General features: G+C 39.0%; 1 protein-coding gene across 17 annotated transcripts in view; it reads left to right on the forward strand.

The window, feature by feature from the left end:
* The window catches only part of TRDN (triadin), a 256,474-nt gene that overhangs the window by 231,522 nt on the left and 10,408 nt on the right, over positions 1–14,544 (forward strand). For 15 of the 17 annotated variants that reach the window (XM_089530463.1, XM_089530465.1, XM_089530466.1 and 12 more), the window contains 5 exons: positions 555–581; positions 1,435–1,473; positions 2,101–2,145; positions 3,740–3,784; positions 4,657–4,686. In XM_089530463.1, coding sequence (XP_089386589.1) covers positions 555–581; positions 1,435–1,473; positions 2,101–2,145; positions 3,740–3,784; positions 4,657–4,686 — 186 coding nt within the window. The remainder of the gene's footprint in view (positions 1–554; positions 582–1,434; positions 1,474–2,100; positions 2,146–3,739; positions 3,785–4,656; positions 4,687–14,544) is intronic. The other 2 variants (XM_089530456.1, XM_089530464.1) reach the window with 2 other exon arrangements.

Here is a 14,544-nt window from a genome sequence, read left to right on the forward strand (position 1 = left end):
GGCATCTTCAGAGAAAGAAGATGCCAGCCACAGATGCTGGCAAAACGTCAGGAAGAAACTCTTCTAGAACATGGCCACATAGCCCAAAAACCCCACAAAAAACTATGGATGCCGGCCATGAAAGCCACTCGGTTTCCATGACTGAATGAGGATTTGAACCCAGGTCTCTCAGAGTCCAACCCAACACTCAAATCACTACAACACACAGGCTATCTACAAATAAAATGATAGAAATTCTAACTGGGAATATCTGTGATCTTTGAAATTCTTGTTTTCTTTTCTGGTTGTCTAAAAGGCCTTGACTGAGTTTGCCAAGGAATACTGTGTGCTAGGTTGTAATAATTCATTTCAAAGTATTGGACCTACCTATCAAATATGATATTGTTGTACACCTACCAGACAAACGTACTCATTTGTTTCCAATCTGGGCACATCATACATATGAGGTGGTGAAAATCTGACAAAACTGTCAAGGTATGCAATTATCAAGATTTATTGTTACTTTTATTCTCTTTCCTTTTTCCCTAATTTATTCTCCCCACAACCCCTGAAAGAACCAGCTGATGGAAAAGCAGTAACAGGTAAAAAGTATATTTTTCCCCTCAAAAATATTTAGCAACAAGAATAATTCACAATGAAAAATTATGGAGTCTAACATATCCAGATCTTCAGCTTATATAAATTAGCATCATCTGCAGAGATCCATGAATAGTGATTAAATTGATCCCACTAAGGGATTTCTATCAAAATGTCAGGCATTTCTCTTCCTACCCCTTAATTTGTTCCTCAAGGATTCTGAAATCCAAAATTGCTTACTTGGAAGTAAATACCACTGCAATGAGTGGGCTTTGCTTCTAGGTAAGCATACATAGGACCAGGGTGCTAGTGCCTGGAAGGGTGATCTTGGTTATAGTGATTAATGCTGAGCTGTTCCTGGCAGAACAGATAGCTCAGATGCTGGAAGACAATGAATTAAGCTGCATTAAAGTAAAGTGGATCATATGAGTTGTGCATATGTGTGTCAGGCAGGGGGAGATGCACAGTTCTAAGGCAGACTGCAGAAGAATTGCTGCTGTTCTCAGCAGGGAATATTGGAAAGGCACAAACGCCTCCAGCACCACACCTTAGTTAATTTTAGTCTGTCTCCTTGTGTTAAGTCACAGCTGATTGACTCTGTTCTTGGAGGCCTGGAAAAGGGATGCTGAAAAAGGACATCACATATATATCAAAATGTTTGAGATACAACTCAATAGAGGTCTGTATAACATCATATGCGGCTGCAAAATATAGTATCCCTTCAAGTCCGGGCCACATTCACCCTTGCTCATCCTGTCATAGTAAAATGAGAGAAGCATTCTGTTCCAAGGGTTTGGGAAACTGTGTCAGCACACCAGCAGCTAAAATTTAATCCTGATGCTTTGGAAATCTTTCCAGACAAGAAGAAAACAGAAAAAGCACTGAAGGAAAAAGATGGTGAGGGATGGAAATATTTTATTTTAAACCCATGCCTAAACTCATTGTACAGTCGGTTCTCTGTATCCAGGGATTCTTTATCCACGGATTAAACATCAACAATTTCAAAATATATGAATTTCAAAAAGCAAAGCTTGATGTTGCCATTTCATGTAAATGATAGCTTTTTACTGTGCCACTGTATTTAATTTAATATTTAATTTATTCCCAATGATTTGGAAATCTTTCCAGACAAGAAGAAAACAGAAAAAGCATTGAAGGGCTGGAAATCTTTTATTTTAAACCCGTACATAAAATCATTGTACAGTTGGTTCTCTGTATCCAGGGATTCTTTATCCATGGATTCAACATCCACAATCTGAAAATGTATAAATTTCAAAAAGCAAAGCTTTATTTTGCCATTTTATATAAGTGATAGAATTTTATTCTGCCATTGTATTTAATAGGGCGTGAGCATCCACTGATTTTGGTATCCACAGGGATTCCTGGAACCAAACCCTAGCAGATACCAAGGGCCCACTGTACTGGCAGTCTACTAATCCTGCTGCCCCCCCCTCCCAAATATTAACACTGTGTAAATTGAGTTTCTTACATTGTATTTCATTTTCCTCTTCTTGATCCCTACAGGGAAAACTGTGGAGAAAGCTCATTGCAAAGAGGAAAAGGCAAAAGGTAACATACACACACACACACACACACACACACACTGTGTGTGTGTGTTTGTGTAATTGTTGTTGCTGTCATCACACGAACCTATCACATGGTTTTCTTGGCAAGATTTGTTCAATGGGTTTTCCTTTGCCTTCCCTTGAGGGTGAGAGAGTGTTGCTTGCCCAGAGTCACCCAGTGGGTTTCTATGGCCAAGCAGGAATTTAAACCCTGATATCTAGAGCAATAGTGCAACACTCAAACCACTATACTATGTTGGCTCATAACTTTATAATTATGCAAGCCATAAATCAAGGGGTTCATAATTCATAGAAGAAACAGTAAGCAACTAAATTGATTATCCAAAGGAGTTAATGCAGCAAACTTTGGTCCTCCAGCAGTTTTAATCATCAACCCAAAAAATCCCTAATCATTCACTAAGATGCCTGGAACTTCTGGCAACTGAGGTCCAAAACAAACGGAAGTCCAGTGTTTGATAAATTTTTATCTTTTAAAACTTTAAGATAAATCAAAGAGGCTTCTCTGCTTCTGTGATACTGTGATACTGTTGCCTCCTAATACTATTTGTAGTGAGTTATTATTTTATCTATCATGAGAATAGGGAACATTTTATATTTCCATTCCATGCACTGTATTTCTTTCTAACATGAAAAAGAACAATTTTTCTAAACATCTATAGGAGTAGCTAAATAAACTCTGGTTGAGGTCCTTGATGGGAAGACATAGCATGAAGTTTCACTCTGGTGGTGCTCTACACCATCTTCCCTCCTGTAAGATTCACCTTGTTTTTGTGTCCCTCTCATGGTTTTTAGTGAACAGTGAATAGTAAACAGTGAAAGAGAAACCACTGTTATTTGCCTATAGCTATAGGTCAGTATGCTTATAGATACATAAGAACAGTGTTATTATCTGGTACCTTGTACAAGATGCCTTTGCCATTGGGAGTCCTGCTATAGCACATAGCTGGACACTTCTCTTCCACCCCTTGGTCTCCATGGCCACTAAATGAATATGGAGGAACACCGGCAGCAGCAAAGTGGGTTCTGAGGGGGTTGCTGGGTTGGTAATGAATACACCTCTCCACAGGAGCTTTTTTTTTTTTAAAGGGACAGAGTTCAGTGTTTCAGAGACATGTGTGACTAACATGATTCCAGCCTATGTCTTATGTGAGGTCATTGACACATTTTGTCTTATGTGTTTGATGGGCAGTGGTGATGGTTGTTTTTGTTTTCTCAGTAGTTCCAGTGGAGGTAGAAAAGGTCTTAACATCTCTAGGATTACAAATATTTCACTAGATGAATGCTGGGCACTGAAACTCTTCATCATTGTTTACTACTTGGAGAACTGAGTTGAGGGAAACCATCTCCTCCCCAATGTTTTATTTTTCAGCACTGATGAAGTGCACCACATGCCAAACATCAACTGAAAGCTATGAAAAATGATGACAATGAGTGATGAGTGATGATACATTTATAACAATAAATAGACTATTGTGTTATGTATGTGGTTGGTGAGAATAATGACACTTTTGTGATTTTAATGATAAAATGGATTCTTGGAACAGAGTTTAATTAGATTGTCTTGTTTTGCTTAATAGCTCCAGCAGTTAAAGAAACCCATCACCACCACAATGTAACTGCAGGTACATGAATGGATTGTTATTGTTATTGTTACTGTTATTACTACATATAATGGGAGGGTGGTTTTGTTTTGTTTTGTTTTGAGAAGAGTTGATATCAGTTTGCTTCAATGCCAGGTCCTTTAGTGCCTCAATGTACCTGTCACACTGCAGAAATAATGCAGTTTGACACCGCTTTAACTGCCATGGAATCCTGGTATTTGTAGTTTGTTGTGGAACCAGGGCTCTCTGTCAAGGAAGGCTAAATATTTCACAAAACAACAAATCCTAGAATTCCATAGCACTGAACCACAGCAATTCACCACGTATCAAACTGCATTAATTCTGCACTGTAGAAGCAGCCTTATACATGGATAGGAATAAGCATGCAACTGCAAGTTATGATTTTCAAGGGAAGAAAAACTCAGATGAAATTATTTCTTCTAAGATCCTGTAAAATTTAATAGGATTTATTCTTCATTATCCATTAATGTGAACATATAATGTTAGTAAAAACATTAGTGTGTACAGTAGTAAAACAATACTCTTACTATTTATTACAATAATATCTTGCATATCCTTGGACCAAAGATGGTTGATCCTAGTCATTTCCTTAGCTTTAACTTTCTCCAGTTTGTATGGAACCCTCTGTTTTACACTCACTCACTTGTTCCATCTGCCAGTTGGTGCAAAATTTGGTTTCTTAGACATTCTCTAGTCATCTTGTCAAAGAAGTTGTTCAAGGGCATTGTTGTTCACAACTTGACTACTGCTTGACAAATTTAACTGAATTAACTTAATCAAAATGTGTATTAAGCAAAGAGAGATCCTTAGTAGAAAGTTGTTCTGTTGCCTTTCAAGTTTTGCCTCTGACAATCAGCTTTATTTCCTTACAGACAAAATTTCAAAAGCTGCCAAAACAACAAGTAAGTTCTGCTTAGTGTTAAAGACATTGCAAACGTCTTTGATTCTCAGGTGACATATAGTATTGTCAGTATTGAACAAAACTGTAACATGGTTATCAGAAATGTTGTTATTCATTCCATCAGTCTGAGAAAGAATGAGTCATTTGCCCTTGAAAACTGGCCTATGGGGAAATGTTATATGTTTTCAAACTCAAACCTTAAATAAAATGTAGTGATCCTGATGCTCCTGGGTTATGATGGAGAAAAGATATACTGGCACCAAAAGGGAGTTGAAGAAGAGGTCATTTTTCACCAAAGTGGAGGATTTGAAAATAATAATAAAATAAAGCTATTTGCATAAGAAAACTAGTGGACAGTTGTAACCCTGTGGATTTCTATATAAACTAATAGCAATACACTAAGATGCCAATTATCCTGAGTTTTGCTGCTAAAATTTAGTTGGATTGCAAGTATTTATAAATAAAAAATAATCCAACAGCAACAAATATGGAAGTGCTTACCCTCATGGGTTAGATCTATTTTTGTAATAATGACTGGATTCAAGGCAATGCAAAGGCAAGGCTTGTAATCCAATTCTATGGTTCTATTAAGGATATACCCACCTACATAATCCCTGCAAAACAGCCTAATGCATTTCCCTTTTATCTGAAAACACAAAAAGACTGCTATAACTACATACTGATTAACCTTAGTTGGGTGGAGAAACAGACGTCTGCAGCATTATTCATCCATCCATGAGCCAAAGCTAGGCAAAATACCTCCCAGCACAATGTCCTATGATCCTGTACTTCTATTACAAGCCATCAGTTTCTATTAGAGGGGAATGTGGACATCTGTGGGTATGGTATATCCTGGGATTCTTTCCCAGAACATTTCTGATAGAGGAGGAAAAAAGGTCTCCTCAGAATGGGTGGCTGTTTCTGTTTCTGGCAAAGATGTTTCATTGACAGGGAGTGACCTTGATAAGTTGGTGAGTGAATTGACTTGGAACATTTTTGACCTTTTTTTCTGGTACATGTGTGGAAGAACGTCCTCATCCTCTTCCCTGGCATTTTAAAATATGCCAAGAATTTTCTAGAAGTGGAAGACTTTAAAAACACACACCAGTAAACAATACATATTAGAGGGTACCTACTGAAGTGTGCATGTTAAAGGCTGCATCTACAGAAAGGGTGCGCTAATTAGAGATCTGATGTGGGATATTGATCTATCATCCTATTTCAATAATACAGGTATCATCATGCACTTGGCTATTTCCCCCCCCCCCCCCGCACACACACACACATTGAATATATCTGATACTGGGTTGTGTTTTGTGTATTTGTGTAATTAGTGTAATTAGTGTGTGTAATTAGCATTCCACCTAAAAATAGAAACACAACTTCTTGCCATCTGTTGGGCTATGGGATAATACAACTTGAAATAGAAGGGGTGAAAAATTCAGTTGTGCTTGTCTGTGGACAAAATGACATCTGACAGCAGCAAGTGTTCCTTATCCAACCAGCAGCTCCATGCGTCTGCCCCTAGTAAGTTGTGGAGAGTTGTGGTAGTGGGTAATTTGGAACAGATTTTATTTATATATTTTGATGGTGTTCATTGATTCGCAGAGAGAAGAGTGAGAGGAGGGGATAAACAAGATTCTGCATCAGACACATAACATATGATGCCATGGCTATGCTCTATCTCCTCAGCTCACTCCCCAAACCACCTCACAGTCTAGGCAATCAAATTGAGGGATGGAGTCCTGCAGAGATGGCAAGCAGGGGACTGACAGATGATGCATCTAGCTACCACCTGGCCAGGGAGTAGTAGTGCAACAGAACCAGAGACCCCTGTGAATCCTGACACAACTCCTCCTTGCACTGTGGCTTGCTGATGTGAGGGTGACAGACAGATGTGTCATCCTCCTGTGCCCTACTCACCAAAGCCATAGAACACCATCCCTCAATATGGCCACCTGGATTTTAAGGTGGGTTTATGAGCATTGTGGTCATTGCAATGGTGTCAAGGTTGTAAACGTGAATTCCAAACAGTTGCAAGGTCGTAAGAAAGCTATCCTTATGGAAATGAAGATTGTTCATGAAACATGGGATGTAGCTCAAGATTACAGAACACTATGGTAAGGACACAGCAATTCAGCTGAGACATTTTGGAACAACTGGACAGGCCCCTAAAGAACTCCAGCTTATTGTGAACAGGAATGCCAGCCAAAGGCACCACAGAATCCATTAGTACTGCATTTCCCTTGTTCCAAAGGGGCACCATTCTCTTGAGGTCAGACCGCAATAAAATCTGTGGCTGGGTGGAAAGGAGCAGCTGCTTCAGAATTTATGGACATGTATGTGTGTGTGTGCCTGTGGGGAAAATTGTATTAGTTTTGAAAGTGATTGACGGTGACGATGAAAAAAATCCAAATAAAATACAGGAGGGAATAGAACTTCTTTGCGTATAGAAATTTGTGTAAGTGGCTTTGCTTTAGCATGGCTTGTAGAAAAATGCCTGTTGTTTTCATAATTACTTTCCATCACAAATCTACTGGTGTGAAAAAAAAATGAGGAAAAAGCAATGTGCAGATGACAGAGCAGACAAGAGTACCTGACCTGCTGAATCACATACAGACAGAGTATATTTGATTCATATATCACTAACCATGGACATTGGAAAGAAGATTGGAAAGAGAAACAGCTGCATTACAATATAACCACAAACATCAGTCCATCAAGAGTGGGTTAAACAGAGAAAATGACTTCCTGGCACACTACACATATTAGAACACTCATTAACACAGCAGCCCCCCAAGCATGCTTTTAGCCACTTTATCATATCTCCTTTCTAGTTCCCAGCCTGCACATACCACATTCCAAAATTTCCTCCACTATTCATATGGTCATTCCTACCCCCCTCCATCCTGGCTTTAAGTAACATCTTTCCACCTGTCTTTGTCCTTCAATAACCATACTTTGAACTTGTCACTCCATCACTATAACCACAAGTTTTCCATTTCTATTGCTATTCAAAGAATCTGTTGATAAAAGTCCTTCCTGGGCACTAGTTAACTCCGTTCACCTGAGGAAGTAGACCAACTCTATGGATCTTATCTCACTAGATAAATCCCACTCAGAAGTGGGATTTTAGAAGTAGGAAAAAAACACAAATGCAGGAAGTTTTTCACATGATGTTTCTGCAAAACAGAAAGAAAGCAAAAATAAAGCAAGTGTAAAGAGGACAAAAATAATACCTTACTTTTGGATCTTCCTGAAAGTAAAAAGGTGTCATTTTTGTCCCCTTTGCATTCACTTTATTTTTGTGTTATTTCTGTTTTGCAGAAACATCATGTGAAAAACCTCCCACATTTGCAGGTTTTTTCTACTTTAAACCTACTTTAAATCCCATTTCTGAGCAGGATTCCTCTAGTGTGATATGGTCCTATGAAAGCTTATGCTACCACTTCTTATGAACAGTTAGTTTCAAGGGTACTACAAGATCCCTTTGCACAAGCATGTTGGTACTTTAGAAAGCACCACCATGCTTCTTGTGTGATAACCTTTTTAAATTGGGTGTATAATGAATCTTATATGATTCATTTTATAAAACACTGGAAGCTAAAAAAAAACATTGACCTCTCTGAGGTTTGTTTATTCCGATATCTGAATGAGTACTCTAGCTTTTCTCTTTCCCAGTTCTATCTCCAGACAACATATTAAGCAAACCATGAATGGAAAGGCCACAATAGTTTAGCCACTTTCCATTGCAGCATTTGTAATTAGGAACTGGCACTTCAGGCATGCAGCTCCTCATCAACAATATGTCAGGCTTCCTTTCAGAATGCCCTGGTTTATGATAAAGTCCCAAAACTATATTTAAAGCACCAGCACATGATATATTTATTTTTAGGCATTATAGGCGCGTTACAGACTGCCCAAAATGGGCGGTCTACCTGCGCCTTCATTTGCTGTGCGGAGGACCCTCAGTGGCCAAACCGCGAGGCTCCTCAGCACTGCAAAAAGAAGCCCCAAATGGCGCTTCTTGTTGCGGTGTGCTAATGATGCCGCATGGTGCCAATGGCGCACTCACGGTGTCATTAGTGCTGAGTGACATGTGGACGCTAAGCGTCCGCGACGTCAAGATGGTGGCGCCCGTGTAGAATGGGTGCTGCCATTTTGTACGTCTCCAGGATGTTACTAGGGTTAGGGGCGTGCGTAAAGCACACCCTTTCCTAACCCTAATATGTTCTGGGGATGTACTTTACGCCCGTGCAGAACGGGCCATAGATATGTTTACCACATTCTATTTTACTGTCCTTGAAAAATAAGACTGTTAAAAAAATCAGAACATAACCTTTATTTGTTTGCCAGGCAGATAATACAAATGGTGGCTATTTTGTTTAAGCAGGCAGATTAATTTTGCATGAACCAATATGGTTTAAGGAATGTTCATTGTGTTCAAAAATGAAGTAGAACACTGCAAGCATGCATAATGCAAGTGAAGCAGTGTGATAGAAATTTGGAAATGTTCCTTCTTACACCCATTTCTGTATTCCCCAGAAGTATGTGCAGTTCTCTGGTGATAAATCCACCCAACCTAAAGACTAGCATAACAAGCTTCATTTATATACAAACAAGCTTCATTTATATACTGCTTCATACCACCTAAGCAGTGTCTAAGTGGTTTAAAACTGTAAGCTAATTTGCCCCCAACAATCTGGGTACTCATTTTAGCGACCTCCTGGGAAGGATGCAAGCCTGGTCTTGAACTTGCAACTTTGTGGTTTTGAATGAGTGGCTGCAGTACAGGCATTTAACCACTGCACCACCAGAGCTCCTATTTCAAATGAGTTTGTAAAAGTATATGTCAAATGTCAAAGTAGAAACACTGCTGCAAGACCCAGTAAAATTATTTGCCATAGGGGGAAATAGTTGCAGGGCAACATACAGTGGTAAGAATTTCCATCCTTAGATTTTGGAGTTGGGAGACAATTGTAACTATACCACTGAATACCATAATCAGGATAATCCAGGTCATAATATTTCTGATTTCTATGTATGGGTGTGAAAGCTGAACAGTGACGAAGCTGACAGGAAGAAAATCAACTCATTTGAAATGTGGTGCTAAATGAGACTTCTGTGGATGCCATGCAATGCAATGCAATGCAGGAAGGAATCCTAGAGCAAATCAGGTCTGAATTTTCATTAGATGCTAAGATGACCAAACTGAGACTATTGTACTTTGGACATATGAGACCACATGACTCATTGGAAAAGAAAATAGTGCTTGGTACAAGGGACACCTATAGAAAAAGAGGAGGCCATTTACAAATGAATTGACCCAATAAAGGAAGTTGTGGCCCTGACTTTAGAGCTTATCACTTGGCATTTTAAATCAGCTCTAGTCTCCCGGGCTGCAACCAGGATGCAGGATGGAGGTGGAGATTATCACATACTAAATCATCAGCGAATTGCTGGCCATCATCAGCCTGGGTCCATCTGGGTCCAAGCTGCACTCCACCAGAATTTTTTAGAAGTCAGAAAGCCTCAAGAAGACAAGAACACAATTATGGAAGAAAAACTGTAGATAAAGGACACATAGATTTTTATCTCAGTGCATTAGCTGGCAATTGCTTCTTAAGGTTTTGGCAAAAAGAGAGGAAATCAACCTTGGCAATTTGTTTTTTGCTGGTCTAATCATGATGGATATAATGTGTAGCACAGCTCTTCCCTTGCCCCCATCATGCATACCCAGAATATAAATATCCTATTCCAATAAGTGAACTAATAAAAAGATGTGGGTTTCAAAATATTCCCTTCCCTCAAAATGAGGAAGCAACTTGTGAGCATGCCAGCATATGAACTTTTTGTCAGAGCTTTTGCTTATTTAGGAAAAGTAAATAGCTGTAGTGTGAACCCATCCTGCTGAGTTATAGCAACTTGATACCACATTACCTGCCATGGGTCTCTCGTACAGAATCCTGGGATTTGTAGTTTGGTGAGACACAAGAGCTCTCTGGCAGAGAAGGCTAAATGTCTCACAAAACTATAAACCCCAGAATTCCATTGCATTAAGACTTGGCCATTCAAGTGGTGTCATAATGCATTAATTCTACAGTGCAGGTGCAGCCTTAGACATGAATAGGAATAAGCATGCAAATATCCAAATATCCCCCCCCCCCAACTGAAAATCCTAGGATTTCAAGATGCAACCGTGTCAGGTGAAGTGAAATCAAAGTGCTACAATTGTAACCTTTACATATCTCTTTTGCTTTACTTATCCTTCGCTGTCTTTTTGTTCTTAGCTTAGTCCAAGGGTTGATAGTTTTTTCTTCTATGCTTGGCAACACTGATGTCAGTTTCTATTGCTCCTCTTTCTCACTGGCTACCACTCCGTTCTTTTCCTGATCAAAGTCATACACCATTTGAAGGGATAGCCTGGTTAGAAGGCAGAAATTCCAGGCAGTTTCTGCACAAATTATGTGAATTCATTAGAAAATGAACTAATCAAAATAATTTTGATACACTCTTCAGTTGACCAGTTAATTTAAAAATAAACAGTGATTTTGTTTTCTCATACCATCCTTTACTGAATCCTCATCTGAGAGGCCACCTTTGCTAAACTGCTTTGCTTTAATGAAAGATGTCTGTTTGGTGACCTGCTCCTGACACTCCAGCATAGCTCATTATATGTCTTGCTCATAATGGAACTGCATGGAGAGGCATCTAATTAGCTAAATAATAGCTTTCATATTCAAAGTAAGAATCTTGGCTCTCTCTCTTTTCTTAAAGCATTGCTTGGTAGGTAGCAGCAGTGGACTACTTTGCAACATTGAATATAGATTGAGTATCTCTTATTCAAAATTCCAAAATACTCCAAAATCCAAAATTGTCCACATTGATGGCCAAGATACTGATACCTTTGCTTTCTGATGATTCAGTGTACACAAATATTATTTGTGCACAAAATTATTAAAAATATTATGTATGAAATTACCTTCAGGCGATGTTTATAAGCTGTTTTCAAAACATAAATGAATGTCATGTTTGGAGTTGGGTCCCATCTGCATGATATCTCATTATCAATCTGCAAATAGTCCAAAATCTTTTTAAAAAATCTGAAATCCAAAATAGTACTGGTCCCAAACATTTTGGATAAGGGCACTCAACCTCTATGAAGACCAAAATCAAACAACAAAAAAACAGTTTCTATAAGAAAATCAAGTAGTTAATTAGACTAGTAAAGACTGATTTGATAATATTTTTGTGCTCAAGTACAAAAAAGGCTTTGCTTACTAGCCTTCTTTTTTATGTGAGGAAAAGCAGCAAATATGACCGTGTGCCATTTATTATTACCTCTGTCTCTTTCATTCCGTCTTTCTCTCAGAGTATGTACCCAATTATAAAATGTTTCATTTAAGAAACATTTAAATGTACACAAATATAAAATGTTATCCTATAAAAAGCATGGCCATGAAACATGCATACCAGGAACACAGACAACAAAAGGAATTGGTTTTATGAATAAACATAAATGAGGCAGAACAAATATAAAACTATCAATTTGTTGCCTTTGTGAGTTGTTAAATGAAACTGCAAGGGGTTCTTCACATAGAGATAAAGGACTTGCATATCTTGTTGTGGATACTGGAGGATGCCGTTATAATCAACATTGCTTTCTTTGTAAAAGATTAACCATCACAATAACCTTCACATAAAAATATTGGGTTTGTGCTTATCAAACTTATTTTGCTTTAAAAAAAATCTTTATGAGACCCTGAATCAGAGGCTATGATGTGTACCTTTACAGTGACAGGGCTATGCCATTGATAAGACAGGCAACCATGCTAGTGGATTGTGAAGAGGAACAACAATTCATCAATGCAACCATGCTAGTGAATTGTCCTGTGACACAGCAGGGGCTCCCATTGCATAGTAGTGGCTCCGATTGTGCTAGGGATGTAATTCTTCACTACATCTTTTCTTCAGTGTAGCAATGAGTAATTTCAACAATTTTCTTCCCACTGTAAGAAAATATTTGAAAACCATGCAGATGATTTTAGCACCTCATTGCAATAAGCCTTTTCTAAAGAAAATATGGATCAAAAATTGGAGATCATTACTTGTGTATCTTGAACATGACAGCTGGAAGTTTTAATCAAGAAAGATTATTCTTAAGGAAGGGAAAGAGCTTAATAGGTTTGCTTATATGCAACTTAAGGAAAATTTAAGTTAAGAAAAATGCTTCTCCCCGACCATTTGGGCTGGGGAGGAGATTTTGCTGGCCTCTCATTAGAGACCAGCATGTTAAAGGAAAACAGCATGCTCTGCTGGCTGTTGGGAGAGGAGGGGGCAGGGTTTAGCTTGCTTGGGGCTTCCCTGCCCAAACTCCTCTCACTTGGCTTCAAACGCTGGCCCACCCTCCCACCTCGACATCAGTGTGAAAATTAATTCTGGTCGCCTCGGGGCCAGGTAGGAATTTTCTCCCCTTTCCAAGGGTTTTTTTTGCCTACCCCACACTGTTGGTTGAGGACTTTGACAATTGGCATGGGTGTGGTCATAAATAGGTTCCACGCATAGGCGGGGGGAGATAGATGTTTTGGTGAACACCTCGGCACCCTCCTAAAGGGTGAAGCTAGGTCTCTGGAAATCACGTTTAGGTCTTGCGAGTAAACGTGAAGGGAAAGAGACTTGCCTTGGGGCTGGCTTGAGATTTAAACCCTCACTTAAGTCTGGCGAGTTAAGTGGGGGAGTCTTGGGTTGGCCTTGCGGATGCCGGCCAGGGAGCAACCCAAAGTATGGATTGCCCTTGGGGCACAGGTGTTTTTGCCCTTTGGAAGCTGGGGAATTGGTCTTGGAGCAGACCATCTGCCAGCTGTTCCTACACAAGGTTCTCCCCCCTGGTTTTTTGCAGTTCTCGAAGAAATAAGTTTAAATAAGTTGAGTTAAATAAAGTTGCCCATTTTATAACCCAGTTCTCTGTGTCTGGTCTCATTATTAATGAGTTGGTCAGCAATGAAGCCGCAGAGGTTAGCAAAAATAAAGTTTGTTCAGAGCTGTGTAAAGATGATGACCATATAATTTTAAAAGTATATAAATGACTTGAAATTACAGATAGAAGATGAGCCTGTTAAAGAGTACATGATAAAGTGGGGACAACATTTTGGGCATAATGTCCATAAGCAAGTACGGGGGGAAATGTGGTCCAAACATATAAAATTTATTCTGTGTAATTATTTAAAAGTAAATCTGCAAAAATTATGTGCAGATGGTATTTAACCCTAAAACAGTTGTCAAAAATGTCTCAGAGTGTTTCAAACCTATGTTGAGGATGTCATATGTGGCAGATATGTAAGAAGGCAAAACGTTGGTGGTCTAAAATTTATATGTTAATATATATTAGATTATCATCAGTAATATTTTTGTTAGTCTTTATGAACAAAGATTTGGGGGGGGGGTAAATATGGATTACTACTTTGATATATGACAACAACAGCAACAACAGTACTGTATATTGTGCACTCAGGTTTAGAAACAGACTGAATCACCAATTTAAAAAGGATGTTGAGAAAATGGAGCGTGTCCAAAGGAGGGTGACTAAACTGGTGAAGGGTCTGGAAAACATGCCCTATGAGAAAAGACTTAGGGAGCTGGGGATGTTTAGCCTGGAGAAAAGAAGATTAAGAGGTGATATGATCGCCCTGTTTAAATATTTGAAGGGATGTCATATTGAGGAGGGAGCAAGCTTTTTTTTCTGCTGCTCCAGAGAACAGGGCCCAGAACAATGGATGCAAGCTGCATGAAAAGAGATTCCACCTCAACATTAGGAAGAACTTCCTGCCAGTAAGGGCTGTTCAACAGTGGAACAAACTCC

Source organism: Sceloporus occidentalis, unplaced genomic scaffold (assembly GCF_023333645.1).
Source record: "Sceloporus occidentalis isolate IW3139 unplaced genomic scaffold, rSceOcc1.0.p SCAF_6, whole genome shotgun sequence".
In the NCBI taxonomy this organism is placed as follows: domain Eukaryota; kingdom Metazoa; phylum Chordata; class Lepidosauria; order Squamata; family Phrynosomatidae; genus Sceloporus; species Sceloporus occidentalis.